This window comes from Ahaetulla prasina, chromosome 2, assembly GCF_028640845.1.
Source record: "Ahaetulla prasina isolate Xishuangbanna chromosome 2, ASM2864084v1, whole genome shotgun sequence".
NCBI lineage: Eukaryota > Metazoa > Chordata > Lepidosauria > Squamata > Colubridae > Ahaetulla > Ahaetulla prasina.
The window spans coordinates 171319843-171346344 of NC_080540.1; the positions used below are offsets into that span (position 1 = coordinate 171319843).

At 42.2% G+C, this 26502-nt stretch overlaps 1 protein-coding gene across 1 annotated transcript in view; it reads left to right on the forward strand.

Annotated features, from left to right (window-relative positions):
• Window positions 1-26502, forward strand: part of LOC131190188 (LIM homeobox transcription factor 1-alpha-like) — a 107775-nt gene that overhangs the window by 72464 nt on the left and 8809 nt on the right. The window contains exons 3-4 of the mRNA XM_058167282.1: window positions 21373-21605; window positions 23735-23892. Of these exons, the coding sequence (XP_058023265.1) occupies window positions 21373-21605; window positions 23735-23892 (391 nt within the window). The remainder of the gene's footprint in view (window positions 1-21372; window positions 21606-23734; window positions 23893-26502) is intronic.

Below are 26502 nucleotides of genomic sequence, written 5' to 3' on the forward strand. Positions count from 1 at the left end.
TTAACTGTAGCAAAAAAAAAAGTCGTAAAATTGGTCGTGATTCACCTACCAAAAATTCTGCCAAGTGTTCGAATTTTGATCACATGACCTCAGGGATGCTACAACGGTCGTAAGTGTGAAATACGGTCCTAAGTACTTTTTTCAGTGCTGTTGTAACTTCGAATGGTCACTAAATGAACTGTTGTAAGTCAAGAACTACCTGTAAATGTTTTGAGCAGTTGATCCAGATAAGGAAGTACCATGTTCCAGGGCCATTTTTTTAAAAAAGAGAGTCAGTTGGAAGCAATGCAGCCTCTTTCTGAATTTTCTCATCAAAAGGGATGCAAAATTGGAGGTTTCATCAAGTCTTCCCTTATCATTTGGCATCCTGGCTGGAACCTCTGGAAATCTCTCAAGAGCCGCAAAATCCACAACCCAATATCCAAGGCTAGTGTGATTCTCCACAGCCCAAGCTGTTGAAAGCTGTAGAGGACAACAGCATCTCTGTCCTTAGCTGGAAAATAATTTACTCTGTCCACAGCACTTGGGACAGAACATATTCAGCAGCCAGATTTTTGGAATGCCAAGCAGGATGAATTGTGAAATGTAAGGAGGAGGAAGTTGTCTGGTATGTTAAGAGTTTAACCTCCTTTTAAAAAAAAAGAAAAGAAAACACACTACAACCCTGGAAGAATATTACTCAAATGCGGAGGGCCCTCCTCCTCAAAATTTTGCCTATTAGTTGCCTGCTCCACACCCAACATTTTTTTTTCTTTTTTGACCCAGATCACGTTTCTGGCAATATACCAAAAGTGAGTGTGTTGGGGGGAGCAGGAATGCCCACACTCCTTTCCCCTCGTACACACACATACACCAACACACACATTTTCTGTGTTTGATATGACAGAAACCCTATGCATTCTGGGAGATTTTAATAAAGAAGACAGGCCTGTGAAATTTAATAAAAGAGTTCATCAGATTATACAGCGGTGGCTCCATGCCACCGCACCAGCAATAATATCCACGCAGCGGGTGGGGGGGGTTAACCCCTTGAGGGGCAGGACTGTATTAAATCTTTCTCCTGCACCGAGCTCTCGGTGCTTTAATATTTATGAATCTTAGCAGCTTTGGGAACACAAGACCGGCAGTTTGTGTGCATGAGGGAGTGGGGAGGTGGTTCCCCCCCACCTTTGAAGTGCCTATTTTATCTGAGATGATGGACTCAGATGCTCACTTATGGCATTTGCAAGCAAGCTCTGTCTTACTTTTGTCAGAGTTTAAGTAACACCGGACTGAGATTTGTCTGAAGGAAGACATTTCCTGCCTCAGAGGCCTTGCCTTTTCTCATACCCAATATCTGAAATGCCTAGTGGTGGCTAGAGGGTGATAGTGAATCAATGGGAAGTTAAAAGTACCTTTTAAATGTTCACTGGAAATCTTTGCCTGCTAAAAATGGAACAATGCAATTATTATAAACGTCTTAACAGTCCGAGAATCTTTCTTCAATTTACCCAGGTTTTTTTGAGAAAGTCAGATGGCTCCAGCAAAAGAACACTGGATATGCTATCCAAAAACTTGAAAAATCAATGGTAGCAGTCCCAAGTATTTAAAATATGTGATTTTGGGGGGTGACAACTGCTGAGATGGTGTGCCAAAAGAAAGACTTATAGACGATTTATTGGATTAATTGTATTCAATGTTAAAATTGGTTGCCATTTTCTTCCAAACACCTTCTTATTTGACATCCAATCTTGGAACATTCCTAAGAACTGCAATTGTTTCTCTGATATTAACAAATTCTGACATGACAGTTTCCTTTAGACTGTCTTTGGCCTATAAGCCCTGACTTTTGGTACACCATCACACATACACATAGACAATACCTCACAAGTCTGTAATGAAGAGGGTTCCATACTGTCAAGTCTCTAAGTCAAGTCTCTAAGATGATGAATTGCTTTTAATTCTATTTATAATTTGTTTTATGTTGGCTGTAAACCTCCCTGAGTCCTTCGGGAGAAGGGCGGTATAAAAATCAAATAAATAAATAAATAAATAAATAAATAAATAAATAAATAAATAAATAAATAAATAAATAAATAAATAAATAAATAAATAAATAAATAAATAAATAAATATCATGTTCAGACTCAAACTACCCAAAGAAGATAAGATGAGAAGGTTAGATGGATGTTAAGAAAATAGATAAAACTCCTTTGGGTGGGGGGAAGTAGTATAACAACTCTCACTGAAAACATCTCTTGGTTGAGAAGCGAAACATCTTCAAAGAAAAACCAGAAAGTCCAGTTGCCTCTTGAAAAAGCACCTTTGAAACAATGGTGACCTGGATGACTGAGAATCTCCATAGACAACCTTCACTGATCAGTTGTATAAACTTGATGGGACATCTAGAGGACTACAGATTCTGTGTCTCTACCTAAGAGGAATCTGTGTGCTTCTATATCACTGGACCACTGGTCATCGTGAAGGGACTTGCGCAGCTCAAAGAAACTATGAGCTAAGCCATGCAGGGCCACCCAAGACAGACAGGTCATAATGGAGTGTTCTGATACTGGAGAAAGAAATGGCAACCCACTGGTGGCCAAGAAAAGCCCACAGACAGTACCAAAAGGCTAAAAGATATGGTGCCAGAAGATGAGCTCCTCATGTCAGAAACTCCCAAAGACAATGGAAGGCATGCTATGGTACAGGGTGTCACAAAGAGTCAGGCATGACTTAGCAACTGAACAACACCAACAGAGAATCATGGGTTCTTTACTTTGGTCTAAGTGAGATTGTCGTAATAGTTACTGTAGTTCAGGTTCATTGAACAGTGACAGAGAAATAAGTGTTTGGAATAGAAGAAAAAACATCTCTAGATTCCTAAAGGAGTCCCAACAAAAATCAGCTGCCACAAAAATCAGACCCAGTAAAAAATAAATAATTGATTCATCAGAAGGGAGGGAAAATACAACCATTACATTGTAGAGAAAGTAGAAAAAAAATGTTCTCCGTCTCTCATAATGGGAAAATGAAGAGAAAATGGGCACAAATTAAATGACAGGACTTTTTTTCCCTACAAGATACAGTAAAGATTACTACTTAATGGGTAAAGAAACAGGAAATAGGATACAGAAAAATAGGTTCGATAGATTCATGAAGAATATACTAGCAATAACTACAGTCATATCTTGGTATGACTGCTTTTAAACTCATTGAATCTGGAACTCAACGCATTTTGATGTGAAAATTTTGTCCTGGTACTTGTCGTTTGTTTGGTACTTGACATACAAGCTAGAACTTGTTGGTGTCAGTTGCCTCATGACTCACTATCCTTTCCAACCGAAACAAAGGGTCATACATTAGTTATGTGATAGCTCTTGCCCTGTGCACATTCTCTTGCAGTCTTAGCTTCTGAGATCATTTGGTGTATTTTTGTGGATTAAATTTATTTACATTATTCCTATGGGGGGAAATTATTTGGTACTTTCTATTTTTGGTACTCGTTGTGCCTCCTAGAACCAATTAACATGTACCAAAGTACTACTGTACTAGCCATAAGGGTTGCATTTGGACATAGAGTGCAGAGATTAACAATTTGAGTGAACTGTTGTTTCCATGTCTCGCTTGTTGGTTTCTCATGGGTATCTAATCTGGATTGATCCAGTAGAATTTTCATTGGCTGTTCTCAAGCTCACCTGTTATTTTTTCCAAGGGTCTCTTCTCTGGTAGTGGGGCTAAAATTATACAACATAGTCTAAAGAAGCATTTCTCAATCTGTTGCTATTAGAGTGCAACTCATGGAATACCCTAAATCCGTGATGGTGAACCTATGGCACGCGTGCCCAAAGTGGCATGTGAAGCCATACCACCCGGCATGCGTGGCCTTGCCTGTTTTTCTTCCAGGTTTCTGGCACGCATGTGCACATGATGATCAGCTGTCCTTTGCGTGTGCAGCAGTGCTGAAAACCGGGTGCACATGCCAGCTGATTGTCGGGTGCGCATGCATTCTAGAATCCAGAAGTTCTGCTTTTCCGGAGCGCGATCCCTTTGTGCACACAGCAGTGCCGAAAACCTGCCTGCACATGTGTGCCAGCCAGCTGAAGTTCGGCTTTTCCGGGTTGCAGCTACGACGAGGGTGTGCATGCACGCCAGAGGGTGTTTCAGCAGGTTCTGACCAGTTCTGGAGAACCGGTAGCGGAAATTTTGAGTAGTTCAGAGAATCGGTAAATACCACTGGTAAATACCACCTCTGACTGGCCCTGCTCCCATCTATTCTCTGCCTCCCGAGTCCCAGCTGATCGGGAGGAAATGGGGATTTTGCAGTATCCTTCCCCTGCCATGCCCACCAAGCCATGCCTACCAATCCATGCCATGCCCATCAAGCCACACCCACTGAACCGATAGTAAAAAATGTTGAATCCCACCACTGTTGTGCATATAACGTTTCAATGCGACAAAAAGATTCGCCATCACTGACCTACATCATAACCAACAGCAGGAGGCTGGGAATAAACGGCTTGAGAAAACTGAAATGTGGACAAGGGGACTGGAAGAAAAAAATAGAAGATGTTAGCCCAGAAATGTGTTACCCAGGGGCTCAGATTTATCAAAATGGCCTATTAAATTTGGGGGAGTCCCTTTGGGTCTTACTAGCTGTATTTGTTTTGTTGTACAAGTTTAATTTTAACTGGATTTTCCTTGGTCCTTTAGTTTTAAAGTTGCTTGGGGCTTCTGTCCTGAAAATTAGGACAGATTCGCTAAGTTAAAGTGGTACATTGCTTACAATATATCTCAGTGAAAGTTGTGTGATATTAACTGGAGGGATCCTAACACTGAGCAAGACTGTTAAAGTAACCACCTTAGAGAGGAGAATTCTATATTAAAACTTATCTTAAAGATAAAAAATTATAAGAGAGGAGGGGGAAAATCTTGAAACTTCAGAGAAGATTCTATAATAGAAAGTCAGAATTCAAACCCATTTGTGAATGCATCCTCTCATTAAAGGGTAGTTCAGTCCAATCTCTTTGAAAGAAGACCACAAGAAGGTAATGCAGCGACTTCAAACCAGCTTATTTATACTAAGCACATCAATAGCAATTAAGTATATACACAAGTCCCCTGGTCCCCTGCCTTCCTTTGTATTTTTAGTTCAATCTGGTAATTCTTTCTAAATTTGCCTCAATAAATGTGAATTATCATACATCAGATTTACCCATTTATTTTGGAGTTACATATTGTCTGCCTTAATGGATTCTTATTCAGCCAGAAATGCTGATGTATACCTGAATGACAACTGATAACCAGAATCCGACAATCAAGAATCACAATGAAGGATATGTCTCTCTTTCAGCAGAGTTTGAGACCTGTCTACTCAATGAGAGTGAAAAGAATCTGTCACAAAATGAATTTGGGATTTAGGCAATTTTCAGGGTTCACAAAGACCCTGGAGAAGATACCATTTGGGAGGAGATATCATTTGGGAGGAGATATCATTTGGGAGACAAGGGGAACAGAACTAGACATAATCTGAATTTGAGATTTGCCTCTTAATCCTCTGGATCTTTTGGCAGAACAGCAATTTGCAATTTTAATAATAGTACCATATTTTCTTTACCCAGGTTAACCGGGAACACCTTATCCACCTTGGTTGATTTTGAAATAAAAAATGCTATGCTCCTAAGCTTAGAGCACCACATGTGCCAAGAGTCCCATCTCTGGGCTACATTGTTACAGGACCAGATTATTTTGCTCTTGTGTCTACTTTGAATTAGATGTTTTAATGTTCTTTACTGTTTTAATTTTGTACTGTTTTTATTGGTTTTTTAAAAATTTTTTAACTATAATATATGTTTTGAATTATAAGCTGTCCAGAGTCATTTACTAAAATGGGTGGCTATAGACATCAATCCATCCATCAACCAATCAATCAAATAGACAAGCAAGGTTACAGTTGTTTAGTACTTGGATGTGTGATAATCAGAAAATCCCATGAAAATAGGCCAAAATGAAAAGTTTTTTTTAAAAAAATAGAAACACGATAGCAAACCATTTGTGTTCCAATAGCCAGAAGTTCAGTCCAAGGTGAGGAAAGTTTACTTTCGTCTTTATTTATTCAATATATTTTAAATTCTTTTAATAATTCTGGTACCCATGAAGATTCAAAATGCTGTATAACAAAACCAATGGGAAATGGAATACAGATATTTCAATTAGAGAGGGTATTCCTAAATAGTCTTTTCTAATTCGGTGGCCTAGCAGAGTTATTGGGCTTCATCTCCTGTAATCTTCTAGATAGCTTATACGGAAACATAGAATTAAACATGGCCATTTCGAGAGTCCAATCCAATCTACTGCTTAAAGCAAAAGTTTAAATAAATCATCCTTGCTAGATACTGTAGCTATCTAGTCTTTTCTGGAATTCATCTATTGAAGGAGAACCCACCGTCTTTCTAGATAATGGGTTCCACTACCAAGCTGCTCCTACTGTTTTTTTTCCCATCATTAAATCAAAAGCTACCTTCCTTCAACTTTAATTTGATATTTTCTACCTTGATTTAGGAAATGAGGGATATGTTTTTATCGTTTTTCTGTAGGACATTCTCCCAATTTTCTCTCCTTAAGGCTAAATTTTCCTTCCATCTCTCTTCATAGGTCTTATGTTCTATAGGTATAGGTCAATGGTGGCAAACCTTTGGCACGCATGCCAGAGGTGGCATGCAGAGCCCTCTCTGTGGGCACACGTGCCATCGCCCCAGCTCTGTTTTGGGTCTCTGCCATGCATGCACGTATGCCTCCCAGTGGCCAGCTGGTCTTCAGGTCTCTGCCACGCATGGGGCAGGGGCGCGCATGCACGCGGCGCGCACATATGCACCCATGCCTTGCAGTTTGGTCATGTGCAGGCACTTTGGGCACTCAGTGCCTAAAAGGTTCACCATCACTGGTATAGGTATTTTGGAAACTATTCTAACTGAATCAAATCCTTAAAATCTAGCTCTCAGAAATTGACGCAATATCCAAGATAGAGTCTGTTCTGCTGCTCTCAACCACCCCCCAGAAGACACACGAGCTGACTGTATTTGCCAGCAATTTATTCTTGTTACAGATATCAGCTCTGGCAATGAACCTGCGATTGCCTGCCAAGTCCTCCTTATTTCTTCAATGCTACTGCGGTCTGTTGCTGGAGCAATCCAGAGTTCAGAAGTAAACAGAAGTCCGAAAAGCCAATTCCTGAGTCTCGCAATAAAGCAGCCGAAGTTTCCAAAAGTCAGTTTTTGTCCGTCACGGAGCTCAAAGGCAGCTCCACCCACTTTTATACCCTGTGGGGTGTGGCTCCGTGACTCAGCACTCCCTGGGCCGGCCCTTTCCTTTCTTTTGCTGCACACGCTTCACTTGGCATCGCTGCCTTGCATCTAGCCACAATTGATCCTCCTCAGCTGGCTTTTGGGGCGTTGCCAGGGGGAAGGAGAGGTCAGGGGAAAGAGGCCATGTCAGCTCCTCCTCCTCCACCTGGCCTGCCTCTGGAATTTGGAGTGGAGCCAGAGAGGAAGTTTCTACAGAGGAAAGCCCTGTCGGCTCTTCCCCCTCACTCTCCGAATCACTCTCTGCCAGGAAGCCCAGCTCGGGGCCCACAGACACAACAGAGTCATTGGATGGGACTGTTATGAAATCAAAAGGAAATGTTAACAATATTTGTTAACAAGGGACTCAATCATATTTCTTTAAGAGTGCTACTGCTACACACAACCTCAGTTTTCCAAATCCCAGTTCTTTTGTAGCCTGATACCACCCATCCCAAGGAGGAGATATCAACAGGTGAGGAGGGGGGAATGTGAAGGTTTGCAAAGAAAGATTTATGGGGACAAACCTTGAGAGGCAGAACATCCATCCCCATGTGTTTTGAACACATGCCAAAGTGTATACCCATTACTAGAATTGGATCAACTCTTCATCCTCACAGGAGCTATCCCAGGTCCTGTAATTTTAAATTTTAAACTGCTTTCTTTAACAAACTTGTTATTCAATAACAGGTCCTTTTACTATTACCTTTTCTGCAGAGGCAGAAAAAAGACTATTATAATTGAGTTCCAAGATGAAAAACGCTAGGATAATTATGACTTCCTAAGTGAAATAACCAACCACTAATTCTAATTCTTCCCCCAGAATGTTAGTTTGATTATCACTGCAATCCATCAAAACGATGGTATGATCCAGTGAAGGCTAGATTGTCCTGTACCAAAACAAAAGCTAGTTAACTCCATCACTAGCCAAAACAATGGTTTTAACCAGGTACCCTGCTGATGTGTCAGGCTGATAATATCTAGACTATCCAGCCAGCACAGCCATTGGCCGTAACAGCTGGAATCCTGGGATTGAGCCCCCTCATAGATCTGAGGAAAACTGGTTGGAAAATGTTATGGGGCTTCATCTGTGTTACTTCACTGTGACATTAACAAGACAAGTTCGAGGGCTGGGGGTGGAGACTTTCCATTTGAAATCGTACTCCTCGGACTGCCATTGTTAGGAAGACTCTTGGACATGAAAAGGCTTTTATTGTTGTACTTCCAGGGTCCCTTCATTCCTTGCTCCTGGCCTGGCCTGCAATCTGGAAAGCGGCTTTAAACCTTCCACTTCAATATTTCAGGCAGCTGAGGACGGCTTTTGGAGCTCAGCGCTGAGTAAACAAACCCTCTCTTAAGCCAGGACTGCTTCATTTTGACTAAACCCTAACTAAACAAGGCGGCTTCATGAAGCAGAGACTCATCAGCCTTTGAGGTGGCCTCAGGTCCAGCTTCATTAACACCTTTTAATCCCACTGGCCAATTTTATATTCTCTAAATTATCCTTCCCAGGCTCAAACGTGGGCTCCCCCATGCTGTTGCAACAAGGCAAAGAACTCCACAAGAATGTCTCGCTCCTCCCAGGCACTTGAGAAAGTTTTTCCTATTTGGGGATGAGGAAAGGGGTCTGTTCGCCTGACGGGGCCAGCTACTATAAGAGTTTGTGAGGGCCAGCCCCGATGGATTAAAAAAAAGGGAGGGGAAGCCCAAGAGTCCCAAAACAAAGCTTGCACTTCTGATTTTTTTTATAGAAGGGGAAAGCCGTCATCGAATCTGATTTTCTGATACACTAAAAACTTTGGGCTGTCCAGCTCTTAACTGGATGAAGGTGTCACACTGTTCTTTGTAGACACTGCCATAAGCAATGAGGGAGAAGAGAGACAAACTTCCTTTGAGCAAGTCACTGGCTACCCTCTTCTCTAGTGTTGGACTCCTTGGTTATATAAATCTGGGGTCTCCAACCTTGGCGACTTTAAGCCTGGCGGATTTCAACTCCCAGGAGCTGGCTGGGGAATTCTGGGAGTTGAAGTCTGCCAGGCTTAAAGTTGCCAAGGTTGGAGACCCCAGATTTAAAGGAAAGGCAATTCCCATGTAGAGTGAATCATAAACTGGATATTTAAAATAATACTGCTGTCCAGAGCATCATGGCCCATTCACATCCAGAGGCCAGGATTCTTCCTCTCCCTCATTCCACAGTTGGAGGATGAATTGTATTCCAACACAGATGTGTAAATGGCTTCTTCAGCTATGTCTCAGAGTGGACATAGTAGCTCAAAAAGTTATTCAATAAGCCGCAATTGACCAGCTTCATATGCCAATGATGATTTTTCATGCAAAATACAGGATTTACACACATTAAGCTCCCCAAAAGCCACCAACTTATTCAACACCCCGTATAATCTGAATTTTCAGTTGAATGTGACTTCTTATTCTCATGATAAAAAGTATTATAGATAGTTAAACTAAAGTATTAGAAACTAACTAAACTATATTTTAGCCTAGATTGCTCTGCAAATCCAGCTCCTGTGGTTAATTTCTTGTCAATTTAGAAAGCTCATTGAGTAAACTATGGTCAATTTATCTATGGGGAAAATTGATTGTGTTAATGAGAGAAATATATGAAAATACTTAATACTGGCAAAAGTATTAGATCTTTCCACAAGTCAATATTTGGGAATCTATATTCATTAGCATGAAACTTAAGCTCAAGATAAAATCTAGTGAATTCCAATTAAGTCTTCCATGACAGCAACTTTGTTTCTTTGCTTTCTTATACTATTTTATGACAACAATGTCATCAGTGCCAGTGATGCCCTCTGTCTGTCATGTTGTCCTTCCATTTTTGCACCAAGTTGAGGAGAAGGAAAGTGCAAATTAAGTTGTAAGGGCGCCTGTGCTTTTCATTGGAAATATTCTGTTTATAAATTTGGTCATTTCAGACCAGCATGGAACCAGATTAACAATGTGTTTTCATTACCTCTTATAAAAGGCTCCAACAAGGAGAAAAATAGTATAAATGTATGGAATGTGGAAAGAGTTTCAGATTGGGTAGGGAGATTACAGAAAGGGATCTGTACAGAATAAAAACCATATAAATGCTGGAAGCATTTCAAACAGAGCAGTCAATTCACTTCTCATAAAAGATTCCATATAAATGTTTAGAGCATAGAATGTTTTAAGATGGGAATATGTTGGTTTTGGTTATGCTGCATTGTGGTAGGTTCTGTGTATTTTGCTATTGGTTCTCTTGTTGTTATGTTTTTAGCCTATGTAAAGCCACCAAGCGCTACTGTGTGCAACTTGAGTGGCAATATAAATCACTTAAATAAAAATAACAACAGCAGTACCAATAACCTCTCACAATTTCGTAGTGTCATCATTGTTAACTTTAATTTTTCTCGCATAACTATTCACTCTATCCCCAGCTGGACTGGGAAGTTGAAAAGTATCTTAGAGAACTACCAGCAAATTGCATTGTCAAGAAAATTATATGGATCTATCTAGGAAGTCACCAGAAGTCAAGCTCAACTTGAAGAGTTGACTGTATCCTGCTTTTGTTCTCTGGATGCTGGTGGTGAAAAGATACAGCTGGTTTAAAGAGCTGCCAAACATATCTGGAAAGATCTGTTTCCATTCTGAAGCAACCTTTTTCTTTTAAATCCAAGGCTTCTACAGCTCTAATACATAGTAGTTTTCCCATTTAATTTTATCTTAGAAAAATCATTTGAGGAAGGTAAATCTGAGTTATCATGATTCGTTCAAAGCAGAGGTGGCATTCAGCCAGTTCAGACCAGTTTGCCCGAATCGTTAGAGGAAATTGTGGATGGGCCTGCCCCCCCCCCGCCCTGGCTCTATGCCATCCTATTTAGGCACGTTTTTGAGACCGGGCGCATGTGCAAAAGGCACACACGTGAACAAAGTGCATGCACGGAAGGATGGGTGCATGCATGGACGGCAGACACACACGCACGCATGAAGCGAGCATGCGCGGTGAACCGATAGTAACATAATGGGAAACCCACCACTGGTTCAAAGTGTATTATGTGCTTTAATTGATATGACTAGATTTCCTATGAGTTTAACCATTACAGCACCTTCCTTCCTTCCTTCCTTCCTTCCTTCCTTCCTTCCTTCCTTCCTTCCTTCCTTCCTTCCTTCTTTCTTTCTTTCTTTCTGTGGTGAGTTTCTACAGTTCGCCCTGGTTTGCGCAAGCCAGTAGCACTGATGGCACACACAAAGTACGTGTACAAAGCAAAGCGGTTGTTGTACCAGTTGAAACCTACCACTGCTTTCTTTCTTCCATCTTTCTTTGTTTCTCTCTCTCTCTCTCTCTCTCTCTCTCTCTCTCTCTCTCTCTCTCTCTCTCTTTCCCTCTCTTTTTCTTTCTTTCTTTCTTTATAGCAACTTAGAAATCAAATCCTTCTTCCTCTCCTGTGGCAAAAGAAGCTGTGTTGAAGTTCCCCAGGAACTGTTGATACCCTTTGTCCAAATCCAGCAGAAAGTAGTAACAGAAGCAGCAGTCACAAAAGGTAAACCATGAGTCACGTGGTTACAGATTCTTCAATGGGATTGACCTGGGACTAAATCAGAGGATTTGGGGCCCATAGAACAACCCTTGCTAGATAATCCAGTAGAAACTTGTGTGGATCTCAGGTTGTAACGCCACTTCCAGTAATCATAGAAAAGCAATGTTTTAACAGCCCACAAAGTCTTAGCTCTGGATATCCTAAAATGGCAGTTGTTCCATCTCACAGGTAATACCCAGACTCCCTAAGTTATCGTGTCTGTCAATCCGGCCCCAATAAATATACCAGTTTTCAATCCACTGGTGGCTAACAGAGCAGCCGCCGGTTCCCATAGCAACCTAAACAATATTACCCAGGCTTAAACGGATTCGGACGATATTAAAAAAGCAGCCTCTTTAGGAATTCCTGGAGCTGAGAATTTTAATTTTGCGTAATGCGAGCTGACACTGTGTTTATGAGACACTCGCTGGCTGTTTTCTTCAATTAGTGCAAAGAGGAGCGGATTTGTTTTCGAGGCTTAAGGGGGAAAGCATTATTGAGTTATGGATAGATGCAGGTCACCCTGTCACTGCCATCAATCCCATAACATGTAAATTCAGGGGAGATTTCTAGCGAATGCCGAGGTTTTTTAGTCCCACAAAGATAACTACAGTACCTCATTTGTACAAGGGGAAGAACAAGTCATGGACGGGTTGATTTCTGGGCAAACTTCAACTGTGAAGTGAGATAACTTCCCCAGTACTCTCTGAGCTTGGTTGTTTTCTTGCAGATGTTTCATTACCAAAACATCATCAGTCCTATGTAGGTAACATCGCAGCTAGGTAACATCATCAATAGCACTGATGCAGTGGTGGGATTCAAATTTTTTTACTACCGGTTCAGTGGGAGTGGCTTGGTGGGCATGACAGGGGAAGGATACTGTAAAATCTCCATTCCCACCCCACTCCAGGGGAAGGATACTGTAGAATCTCCATTTCCACCCCACTCCAGGGGAAGGATACTGTAGAATCTCCATTCCCACCCCACTCCAGGGGAAGGTTACTGCAAAATCCCCATTTCCTCCCGATCAGCCGGGACTCAGGAGGCAGAGAATAGATGGGGGCGGACCCAGTCAGAGGTGGTATTTACTGGTTCTCCGAACTACTCAAAATTTCCGCTATTGGTTCTCCAGAACTGGTCAGAATCTGCTGAATGCCACCTCTGCACTTATGAGGTTACCTAATTCGGATAATAAAATGTCTGCAAGAAAACCAAGCTCACGGAACACCAAGGACCCCTTCATTTCAACCCTGAGCTACAAACATTCTCCTTTATTAGATAACTTCCCCAAAGATGGCACCAGGATTCTTAAGGAGGGAAGATATGCATAAGTGACCAACCCCAAACCCCAAAGCCAATAAGCTTCATTCAACACTCAAGGAAGTGAAGTGCCCAAGGCTTCCATCCATTCCCCATCTAGAAGATGGTGGTAACGGTTCTGATTTTCACAAGGTAGAAAGAGTCTGGCAAGTGTAAGGAGACAATAGTAGATGGTCTCCCAAGCAGGTGGCAACAAAGCCGTCATACTTTCTCTTTCTGTCTGCTGTGGGATCACTTGGCTCTTTGCAGCCCAGGTATGGTTAAGCTTCCTGATTGGGTGGTTGAAATAAAACCTCTCTCCTTGGCAGACCAATGGGACTGCGGCATGTGGTTGAACTGAAGTGATGCAGACCATGCTCAAAGCCCAAATGGATCGATTCAAAGTTCTGCGAAGCAAGGAGGCCTTTAAATCTCTCCTGTTTCTATTTTATGCCAATATGCTGGGGTGAGGTTTGCTTGTGCATGCTGCATGCCAGGGATGAAATCCAGCAGCTTCTGACAGGTTCTGGGGAACCGGTAGCGGAAATTTTGAGCAGTTTGGAGAACCGGCAAATACCACCTCTGGCTAGCCCCAGAGTGGGTGGGAATGGAGATTTTGCAATATCCTTCCCCTGCTATGCTCACCAAGCCACGCCCACCAAGCCACACCCACAGAACTGGTAGTAAAAAAAATTGAATTTCAGCACTGCTGCATGCCCAGAAAATAGCCAGAGGAATGGGTGGCAGACTAATGTTGAACTATTTCTGTAACCATTGACTTTGTAAAGCTGCCCAAAACAAATACGGGTAGTTCTTAACTTAAGGCCATAGTGGAGCCCAAAATTTCTGTTGCTATGCAAGGTGGTTGTTTTTTTTTTATTATTTATTTATTTATTTAATTTGAATTTATATCCCGCCCTTCTCCGATGACTCAGGGCGGCTTACATTGTGTAAGGCAATAATCTCATCCATTTGTATATTATATACAAAGTCAATTTGTATTGCCCCCCCCAACAATCTGGGTCCTCATTTTACCTACCTTATAAAGGATGGAAGGCTGAGTCAACCTTGGGCCTGGTGGGACTCGAACCTGCAGTAATTGTAATTGCAGGCAGCTGTGTTAATAACAGACTGCATTAGCCTGTTGAGCCACAAGAGGCCCTTGTTGAGGGAGTTGTGCTTCATTTTATGACCTTTTTGCCATAGTTGTTAAGAGAATCACTGCAGTTGTTTAGTGAATCAGGCAGTCATTAAGCAAGTCTAGTTTCCCCTATTGCAGGGGTGTCAAACTGGATTTCATTGAGGGCCGCATCAGGGTTGAGTTTGACCTCAAGCGGGTGGGGAGGCATGGCCAGGGTGGGCATGGCCAGTTTGACGTTACTCGTGTCGGGGGTGCCTGTGGTGGCCCGAGTGCTCTGGCAGCGAAAACGGGCTCCTGAGCTCCGTTTTTGCCTGCCACGACCTCCTGCAACCCTCTGCCAATGAAAATAGAGTTAGAAGGACCCCATGCGGCCCTCCCGAGCTCCACTTTCACTGGCAGAAACACTGCAGGCCGCTCCTTCGCTGTTTCCAGGGCGCCCCCATGGGCCACATCTAAGTACCACGCGGACCGGATCCAGCCCCCAGGCCTTGAGTTTGACACCCCTGTTCTATTGACTTTGCTTTCGGAAGCTGGCTGAGAAGGTTATAAATAGTGATTACATGCCCCTGGGATGCTGCAACCATAGTAAATGCATGCCGGTTGCCAAGCACCTAAGTTTTAATCATGCGGTCTTAGGGATACTATAAAGCAGAGATCTTCAAACTTGGCAGCTTTAAGACTTGTGGACTTCAACTCCCAGAATTCTGGGAGTTGAAGTCCACAAGTCTTAAAGCTGCCAAGTTTGAAGATCTCTGCTATAAAGGCTCGGTCATGTCACTTTTTCAGTGCTGTTTTAACTTCAGTCACTAAGTGAATGGTTGTAAGTTGAGGATTACCTCAACTTACTGTACAGTCAAGAATATATTATTGCACTGATTTTGAAGCAGCCAGAATAGTAGCTGAGTGGCATTGTCATTAATCCTTTCCTTTCCTTCCTCTCTTTTTCTTCTGAGTTCTTATTAAAGCTGTTCTAGAATTTGCTAGTTCTCTGGTGGCAGCTTACTGAAATGAAAACAGGTTTTTTTAAAAAAACCCTATATATTTATTTACATATAATATTTAATTAATTAGTTATTTTACCTAATTTATATAGCCATGTATCTCACTGAAGAAGACTCTGGACGATGTACAAGAAAGCTGAAACAATCGTGTATGTGTACCATAGGATTTCTTCTATGTTGGGAACATTTCCATAGTCAATAGCTGAAAGAGAAATGGGCCAAGATTTTTGTATAGTACACAGTGCTATGAAATCATGGCTGCAAAAATATGGATTACAAAGTGGCAGTAAACAGTTTTATACATCTTACTACTGCCATCTAGTGACCACTTGGATTTTGCAGTTCAGATGACATAGGCATATGTAGCAGAAAATTCTCTCTCTCTCTTTCTGTGTGTGTCTGTGTGTGTGTGTGTGTGTGTGTGTGTGTGTGTGTGTGTGTGTGTGTGAGAGAGAGAGAGAGAGAGAGAGAGAGAGAGAGAGAGAGAGAGAGAGAGAGATTTTTGTTATTGTTGCCTCTTGACGACTGCCAAGCCCCTACAATTTTCTTGCCAATATTACAAAACTGATTTGCCCTTGCCTTCTTCCTGGGGCTGAGTGTGAATGACCCAAGCCACCTGGCTTTGTTATTAAAGCAGAACTAGAACTCAGTTTCCTGATTTCTAGCCTTGTGCCTCAACCACTACTCCAAGCTGGCTGTATTTTAATCACTTATGTTTTGGCTTAATTTGTTTTAGCTGTTTTAATTTTTTTACATAAGTTTCTTTTATTTATACAGGGGCGGGGTTGTTGTTGTTTTTTTGGGGGGGGTGTATTTTGACTTGTGAGCCACCGAGAGTCACCTATGGGAGAGGGGCAAATATAGAAATTGAAATCAATCAGTAAGAACAATATTTATTTCTGAATAACAGTTGGCATAGTCTTCCTTTGGCTTCATTCCTGCAGTTTATCACATTGCCATTTGTCCTCCCTGGCCCTACCCACTTATGCTGGGGCAACCAGATTCGCGTTGCTGAACTCTAGAGAAATAGTTGCACAGGCTACATGATCACAAAGAATTGAAGAAATGTCTATGTCCAGATCTGGTAGCCTTAATTATGCTTAAATACGGGAAGCAAACCCAGCTTAAGAGGTAGTCAGAGAATTCTATACTCTTTATTTGTAGCTTTGATGCCATAATATTAAACTTTCTGATTTGAAGAGTATATTTAGGTTTAAGTTAAGCATCTCAAGTAGTGTTCTCCAACACATCTATAAAGGTATCAACTTAGGAAAGGAGGTAATTCATGGATGTGATGAGAAAGATAGAGAATGATCTCTATCTTTTCAATTTATGAAATACTACTTTTCACAAACTATTCCTTGGGGGGGGGAAATTTAAAAAGCAGAGCAGAAAAAATATTCTGTTTCAACTAGTTTCCTCCTATACCAAATGTTTATGTTCCAGAAATGGATAGTCACTCCTTACTTACAGTCTGCTAGAGTCAATGTTCTTCTGACCTGAAGCATTTTCTGATTTTACCTAATTGGAAGAAATAACTAATTATGGATGTGAGCTTCATTAAAAAAAAAATTGACCAAACAAGTCTCCATGGGTAAGAAAAACAATGTCTCACTGGAAACAACCTGCTGTATATTCTTGATTTCTTGGAATAGCGTATTTCATGACATACCTTTTTTCTCTGCACATCATGAACATTGAATGCAAAAAAAGACACTAATAATGATTCCCCAGGTATTCCTCAAAAGGCACATTATAATGAACTTCTAAAGACTATCTCTGTTACATCCACCAACAAAAAGTGGACGTAGCAGTTCAAGCATCTTACATGTTTTTGGTTTCAGTTTATAAAGGCTAAACCAGGTGCAGCTTGAGTACAAAATGGGTATCAAAAATATGTAAAAAATCTCATTTTTAAAAAAAGGTTTCCATCCAGAGCAATTAACTCTTTGAAGACAGTTGATGAAGATATGGATGCCAATTAATTCAGAAGCCAAAAATGGTAGGCTGCAAAAACAGAAATATTGGAGTTAACTTTACCTACCAAAGTAAAATATACTGTATTTAAATGACTGGTTATTGCTGAGGAGAAAAGAAAAAATTGTGTGATTCTGGCTTGAGGGTATTGGTTGAAAGATAAGAGTGATTTGTTTTTGTTTTGTTTCTGTCCTGCAAGAGTTTCTGAGCTTTTGGGAGTCGGGATTACTTTATCTGAAACATGGCAAAGTGGAATTTCATCAACAGTATCTCTAAGGGGCACAACCCACACATATTTTTTCCAATCATTCTGTTACGTTATGTTCAAAAATGGGTGTATCCATGACACTCCGAATGTTGCTGAACTACATTTCCCAGCATTCTTTTCATATTGGCCGATGCTAGTGTTATTTCTAGTTCATCCACATCTGAAGGGCCACATGTTCCACCCACCCGTTTAATGTTTTCATCTTTCGCTAGCAAACTTGATGGAGAAGGCAGCTGGCAGATGCCCAGGAGATATGGATGGAAAAACAAGAGATTAGCTTAGACACAGAAATAAATCACTGACATTGAGCCTGGAAGTTGGTACTAACTTCAAAGAACTTCTCTGCCACTAAAACTCTGAGATTATTGTCTGGACAATTTTATTTTTGAACAAAATTTGTCCTCACTGTTGCATCCAAAGTTCACTGCAAAGGAATGCTTACATGTTAGTGCTTCTTTTCTACAGCATTTATATAGCTGCCCATCCTTTAGAGCTGAAAGATATATCTACATAATTCTCAACATTGTCCTCCAAACATTTTTATAAAGTTCTGATAGTTTGTATTGGCTGCATTTATGCAGGACTGCAATGGCAAAGAAGAATGAATGATTTAGTGTGGACATGGATGTTGCATTTGTTTGCACGTTCTTAAATCACATTCCACCATCACTCTGCTAAACAAATAATTCCCTCAACACTGTCAAACTACTGACTAAATCTGCACTACTATTAATCTTCTCATCGTTCCCATCACCCATCTCCTTCCACTTATGACTGACTGACTGTAACTTTGTTGCTTGAATCCTTACAATTTATATTGATATTGTTTCCTGATTGCTTATTTGTACCCTATGACTATCATTAAATGTTGTACCTTATGATTCTTGATGAACAAATCTTTTCTTTTATGTACACTGAGAGCATATGCACCAAGACAAATTCCTTGTGTGTCCAATCACACTTGGCCAATAAAAAATTCTATTCTATTCTATTCATGCTCTGAATCAACTTTTCTACTCTGAAACTGTACATATGACCTCTAGAAATTCACCAGGGCCAACATACAATAGCCAGTAGCATTTATCTGCCACCTCTGACTACTTGCAAACTAATATTTGCCAACATCTGGCAACTGACATGCAATAGGAGTGACATTCTGAGGAACAAATCTGACTTAGTTCTAAGAGCGCATTGTCCACTTTATACCCAGCTTTATTTGTGATTAAAACATCTGTACACACTGCTGTTGTAAAAAAATCATAAAACAGTTTAGAATTAAATTCAAACAACTAGATATTGATAAAAGCATTATTAAAATGTTATGTAAAACATACAAAACAAAATGAGTAGTAAAAGAAAATAATAACAGAGTAAGAGCAAGTTGTTGTTTTTTTAAATTAAATGTTACTGCAGCATTTCCCCCTGGGAAAAGAACTGTCTTCTGAAGCCGGATTTTGAAATAACATATGGAGATCAAAATCCCCGTTTCAAAATGCACCCACTTTCTCTTTCCCACCAAAAGTTTATTGTATCTCCTCTTCCACATGCATTTATTCTATTTCTATTCTGCTTTCTCTCCCCAGATGTTCAGGGAAAGGGTGTGTGGATTTTCTCTCCCCTCTCCACTTCATTCTCAGAATAACTTAGCGAGGTGGAGAGATGGTCTGTGACCAACCATCTCTGGTGCGTTTGTTGGCTGTGTGGGAATTTGAACCCCGATCACCCTGGCCGACGCTTTTTTCCCCCAAAAGTGCTTTTTAATTTGCTCTGGCTGTTTCTGTCTGCCTGTCTGCCCGCCTCACACCTATGTGCCTCCTCCTTTCTCAGCCGCAATAAATCCAAGGAAGAAAACGAGTAGGCATCTTGTCTCCTCTCTCTCTCTCTCTCTCTCTCTCTCTCTCTGGCCGTCGGAACAGCCCCAGCCTATTCAAGCAGAAGTGTAAATCCAAGCGGAGAGCATTAGGCAGGGATGAGCCCTCCCTGGTAAATCCTCCCCATTCCGCGCTCAGCAAGAGTTTGCTAGGAGGATTAACCCACGTCTTGTTCTCAATCCCGGTTTATGAGTTTCCCCGCTGGCTGGGAGGATCCTGTGTGTTTAAACAACAGGCTAATTAATCCTCATTTTATTACTTTCTCTTGTCAAGTGGCTAAAGAGAAGCTGTCAGCTCGGTGAGCCGCCCCACTCGCGTTTGTTTAGCTCCCAAATTACTTCATCAGAACCATCTGCTGCAAACGTCTTGGCTGGAGTTATTGATTTGTCTATTCAAATGCCTCGCTATGCCAGGAGGCGAAGACATTAAAAGAAAATTTTAGGGTCATGGATCCAGGGTAGGGCTGTTTGTTATTTATGACAGGGAAGGAATGCCTCTCAAACTGACAGGTGGAGTTATGGACAGAATCAGTTTACAAACCGTTTGGAATTAGAGAAACAGGCAGGTTCTTCAGGAATTCTCCGACGCCAAAACTGGTGTGTGTGTGTGTGTGGAGAGTAAAGTCTTTAAATTTGCAGGAAGAAGAAATAAAATACAATCGGGAAAATACTTTGGAAAGGCACATTTTATCAATTATGGGTTTTCTATTTTATTTTTATTTTTTTCAACAAGGCATACCATATTTCTTTCTATTCAACATTGCTTTGATTTTACATGCATGCATACATACATACATGCATACATACATACATGCATATCCACATCCCATCTGATCCAAAGCTACTGAATAACAATGCAGTGCTTCTTCAATTAAGTGCCACAATGGTTTAAACCCATTTTAGTTTAGTAAAACTAAGTCTTGATTATTCAAACGGCAAGTTTCAACATCATTTGTTGTTGCTGTTTCTGCTGTTTCTAGTTCAAACTAAATTTATTCTTTTCTGGCTGCAAAAGAAGGGAACAAATTTTAAATAATTTTACAGTAATCCTGAACTACAAGTGATTGCAAGAAAATGTTCCAAGAACCTTTCAGGATGATAGGGTAGGAGGCAATTGCTATTGCTTTCTTTATGTTCCCGTTGTAGCCTTCAGCCCTCTTGCTTCTTAGTGGTCTTTTTAAGTTCTAGTAACCTGGTCCAATCTTCCTATGCTTTTCAAGATCAGCCACTAAATGCTGCCACCTAGCTGGACATGCGTTCAATTTTTAAAAGTGAAGGAATTACAGTACATTGAGGGATGGTTCCTTAAAATTGTTCTCACTTCTAAATTTGCCCGGTTAACTGACTTCAGGCTGAGATATTACATCTCCTTTCTTAGGCATAAGCTGCCTCAATATTTTACATACCTACTAACAATAATCCTTGTGCTTACAGTACAATGTGGGTGTTTGAAACTAATTGAGGTTGTAGAAGTTTTGCCAAATTAATATAGCTGAACAGTGGCACGAACTGACTGAGCTTAACGGTGGAATGAATTGAACTGGACCGTGGAGCACAAGAGAGAATCCCCTCTCAATGCCACAGTTAAAGTAGAACACGTAATTGCACTGTGGCTGTGACACAATATTTCAATATTTTGCCATCAAATGGGAGATCACGTGTTTCCTAATGGGCCATAGGTTGTCTGTTTGTGTAGTAGGGCCCGTTGGCAATCAAGCTTGTATAAGTTGGGAGAGTGGAAATGAGCTTTAACTTTAGTGCAGCTGACTTATCAATAGAGTATAAGCATGCAAACTAGAAATCTAAAAGTCTGCAGAAGGGAACGTGATGTACTGTAGCAACTTAGGTTGCTTCATCAGCTTCATGCTTTATCGTCTTAATTGCTTTGCCCCAATTCTCTCTTCCTCCCACCCCACTCCCCTCCTTTTCGGTCAGGCTCTTCCAGACCAAATGCAGTGGCTGCCTCAAAGCTGTGGCTCCTTCCGAATTCATCATGCGGGTGCTGGAGAACGTCTACCACGTCCACTGCTTCTCCTGCTGTGAGTGTGAGCGGCGGTTGCAGCGCGGAGATGAGTTTGTGCTGAAGGAAGGGCAGCTGCTTTGCCGCAGCGACTATGAGAAGGAGAGAGAAATGCTAAGTGCCATCAGCCCTGCACCCACTGAGTCAGGTGAGAGAGGAGGGACCACAGGGTTCTGCTCAGTAGAGTTAAAAGAATGGCCCTCAACATGTGCAGAGCGGCCCTTTCCATCCCCCTGTGTGTCCCATAACCAGCTCCCAGGCATCCGAGGCTACTGAAACACAACCCTCTGGGGACAAATGAATATCCAAACCTGTTAGCTGCTTTCTTATTTCCAATCAAAAAAACTTGCACAATCCTGAATACACAGTGTTGCAGGAGAAAGTCCCCATTGATTCAGGAGTTCCACTTCCAAAAAGGCCAAATGTTAAGATTCACCGTATCCAAATTCCTACTGTTATGCCCAGACTGAAGAATTCCACCTTCTTTCCTTGAATTCTATCTCCCTAGTTAATGCTAAAAGGACAGATTAAAATATAGCTGGATAGAATGCCTACACCCATGATGGCGAACCTATGCGAGCACGTGAGCTGTCACCCAGCTCAGCTCCACTGCGCATGCATGCGCACCTCCTGCCAGCGAGCTGATTTTTGGGTCTATGGCGCGGGGGCAGGGTGCATGCGGGAGATGCGCATGCATGCGCAGGGGTCTCACGCACATGCGTGGGGGTGGGGGAATGCGGGGGGAGTGGTGCACCCCTGTGCAGCAAAACAGTGAGTCACGCACGCATGCACAGGGTGTATGGGGGATCACGTGTGCATGCACGGGGGGCAGGGCATGCGGGGGCCATTGCATTATGGGTGTGGGTACACATGTGCGCAACCCCCCGCATTCTCCCCGGTTTTGGCATGCAATGGCAAAAACATTAGCCAGCTATACCCTCCACGGATGGAAAGAGTAGTAGGATATGCTGAAAAGCTGTAAGAGTGAAAAAAGCTGTACATGTCAAAGTTGCTACACAGTTATGAGAAGGGCAGGTCTGTACCTTCTTTCCCCATACATCTTTCTCCAGTTGCCCTGGATATTAGGGTCATCATCTTTATTCTGGGGATGTTAAGAGCCAAACTATCCAAGGACCATCATGCTTTAGAACATCTGGATCTGGGCCAAGCATCAGAGGTGTTGTGGTTGGGCACCTGCTAAAACCTACATCTTTTCAGAGGACCCATTTATTGACCCATGCCAATTTCTCATTTTTGGTTAGGGAAAAATGCCTAGAATCAGTGAACCGGCTCTGCTTCCCTGCAATCCAAAAGCCCACTTAGAGAAGAGAAAGTGGCTATAATGGTCTGGGCTGGGGTGGGTGGGAAGGAGCACATAGGGAACCCACGTGTGAGGGCTTGCTAAAAACCCCGTCTAATTATAAACTGTGCATCTTAGTAAGTAACTGGATTTGAACAACATGAAGCCTGTATGTTAAAAATCCTTTAGGAATACACATTAATAGCAAACATATAAATCTTCATTCCAATACGAGAGGCGTTTCTGTTCTTCCATTCTCGTGTGGAAGAAGTTGCAAGAGAAGTGGAATGCATGTGAAGAATGTTTAGCTCCTTTCCTGGCTTTGCCTTTATTCCTTTAACAATGGGGTGGGGGGAGGGGAGTTCGGAGTGTTTGGCCAAGTCATTTTCCATGTTTCTGGCATCTGTTTCTGGAATAGGCCCATCTCCTCCTAGTCTTTTTCCGTCTAATTAATGTAAGTACTAAAGTCCTAATGCAAAGTAAGTTAGAGGTGCATTCCACTCTCATGACTCTTGTCACTTGTTCACATGTTTACAGCAGCCAGGACAGGAAGAAGGAGGAAAAGCGGTAGCAACAGCAGATCCCAAAATTGACCCTTAGCCTCTTTTGGGATGCATGGCTTTGACACATGCCAATCCATACCAGGTCCTGATGCTGGGATGCACAGATGTGCGGCTAATGAAGCTTTTGTCCTTGGCAAAGCATTTTTTAAAAATTTCAATCAGGGAAAGTCATTCTCTCAATTTCTACAGACAAGACTATTCATTTTGTGGCAAGACCAGGGTTAGGGTTAGAGTCTATTGTATATCGTACCTAACAGAATCATTTCAGAATCGAGAAATGTTGTTTGGTAACATCCATTCAGAAAAGGCAAGTTGTTTTGGTGAATGAAAGGATGGCTAAACCATCCTTGGGCGTCTTATGTTTCTAGGGAAATAAGCCAGGGAATCCGTCATAATCCATGTTTTCTTTCATAGTGAAGAGTGAAGATGAGGATGGGAGCCACCCACATGGCAAAGGAGGAGAGGAAGGCAAGGATCACAAGCGCTCCAAACGTCCACGCACCATCCTCACCACGCAGCAGCGACGGGCATTCAAGGCCTCCTTTGAAGTCTCCTCAAAGCCCTGCCGGAAGGTTGAGTTTCTTTCTTTCATTAAAGCAATGCTACCCTAAAATGACCAGATTTCAGCGATGGCAAAGCAGGACACCATTGACGGGGGGGGGGGCTGCGCATGCGCGCTGTGTCTTGCCACCTGCCTGAAGGAGGAGGAGCAGCGGCTGCTGCTTCTCCGCTCTTCCAGGCAGGCTCGGCTCTCCTCTCGGCTCTTCTCTTCCTCTCGGGTGAAGTCAAGCGGCGTCTCTTCTCCCTCTCACGCCCCCTTCTCTGACACTCGCCCTTCTCCACCTCCTCCTCTTGCGTTGCCGCCCCCCATTTTCAGAATGGGAGTGAAACAAAAAAAATCGGGACTTTTTGGAATTGCCGCGGGACGCGGGACAAATTATTAAAAAGCGGGACTGTCCCGCCAAAAGCGGGACATCTGGTCACTATATATCTACTGACCACTAAATGTTAATAAAAAGATGCAGAAAATATTAATATGTTGCCATCCGGTGGTCTCCTGGCCCAGATATGATTAGTCTAGACTAGATTAGACCTAGTCTCTGGTCTCACCTACTCCTGAATCAACCCCACCCTCCCACCCAGGGGTGAAATCCAGCAGGTTCTGACAGGTTCTGGAGAACCGGTAGCGGAAATTTTGAGCAGTTTGGAGAACCGGCAAATACCACCTCTGACTGGCCCCGGAGTGGGGTGGGAATGGAGATTTTGCAAAATCTTTCCCCCAGGAGTGGGGTGGGAATGGGGATTTTGCTGTATCCTTCCCCTGACACACCCACCAAGCCACACCCACTAAGCCACACTAAGCCCACCAAACCACACCCACAGAACCTGTAGTAAAAAAAATTGAATTCCACCACTGCTCCCATCATTCAATCCCTAACAGTTGCCCCCAAGGGAACGTGGTTCTCAAGAGAAAGGAGATTTTCCACCATGACATGTTTCTTCTCAAAGAGGACGTCAAGAATGCCTCCTCAGAGTCACCACTGTGTCTATTTTCTGTTTTAAGAGCCATGGTGGTGCAGTGATTAGATAGAATGCAGTACTGCAGGCTACTTCTGCTGACTGCTGCTGGCTGCCAGCAGTTTGATTCTGACCGGCTCAAGGTTGAACACAACCTTCCATCCTTCCGCGGTCGGTAAAATGAGGAGCCAGATTGTTGGGGACAATATGCTGAGTCTGTAAACCTCTTAGAGAGGGCTGAAAAGCATTGTGAAGTGGTATATAAGTCTAAGTGCTATTGCTGTTGCTACTGCATATACTGGCTATCTCCTTTCAATTTCTTTCCCCCCACTTTTTTTTAATCATGTTGACTTATGGCTTCCCCCCCTAAATTCTTTCCGTTCCTGCCTATTTTAAGAGAATGGCCAGTTCAACCTTCACTCTTTGCTTTACTAGAATGCAAGCAATCTACCACTTCATCCATCTCCCCATAATACCTCTACATACCCCAAACAGACACCACATTCTGTTTTCCTTTCCTCCACTTATCTTAGGCATCTATTTTACTCAATCCGATGACCAACTGCTGGGGAAAAAAAGAGATGATGAGTTTTACTTCCTCCTTCTCTAGTAATGTTATGGCATAGTCCAATATCTCCTTTATCACATTCAGATACTAGTATCTTAGCTGCTGGATGCAAAAAAACCCCAACCCTTGCTTGCTCCTATCTTAAATATCACCTAAGTTCTGGGTCTCTCTTCCCTTGGAAGAAACCCTGCTGCACTCACATATTTCCTAGATCTCTGATAATACATTGAAAGATGCCACATTTATTTTATTTATTATTTCAATGTTGAGGCCACCTGATTGGGCAGCTGACAGATAAAAAATTAAAAGAGATCAAAATTTATCAAGAAGACGGATGACCAGGAATCCCAAATCCCCCCAAAACAAGCAGCTAATTATCACGAAAAGGGGCTTGACCCCCATTCTAGGGCAAAGCCTGGGGTAACAACCAGGGGTGAAATCTAGCAGGCTCTGACAGGTTCTGGAGAACCGGTAGTGGAAATTTTGAGCAGTTCGGAAAACCAGTAGCGGAAATTTTGAGTAGTTTGGAAAACCAGTAGCGGAAATTTTGAGCAGTTCGGAAAACCAGTAGTGGAAATTTTGAGCAGTTCAGAAAACCAGTAGTGGAAATTTTGAGTAGTTTGGAAAACTGGCAAATACCACCTCTGGCAGGCCCCAGAGTGGGGTGGGAATGGAGATTTTGCAATATCCTTCCCCCGGGAATGGGGATTTTGCAGTATCCTTCCCCTGGAGTGGAGTGGGAATGGAGATTTTGCAGTATCCTTCCCCTGCCACGCCCACCAAACCACACCCACAGAACCAGTAATAAAAAAAATTGGATTTCACCACTGGTAACAACCAAGTCCCAAGCAATCTGGGGGAAAAAACGGAAGAGAAGAAGCAGTATGACTCTCTGGAGATATCATTTCACAGGCTCGGAGCCATCACCAAGATGGCCATTTCCTAACCCCTATAAGATGACACAGCTTAATCAACAAGACATGGAGTATACTATCTCTTGCTGATCTGGCTGGATAAATAAAAACATACGGAAGCAGATGGTCATTCGAGGAACCAGGCCGTTCGCCATGCAGGGCTTTAGAAGTGATAATCAGCA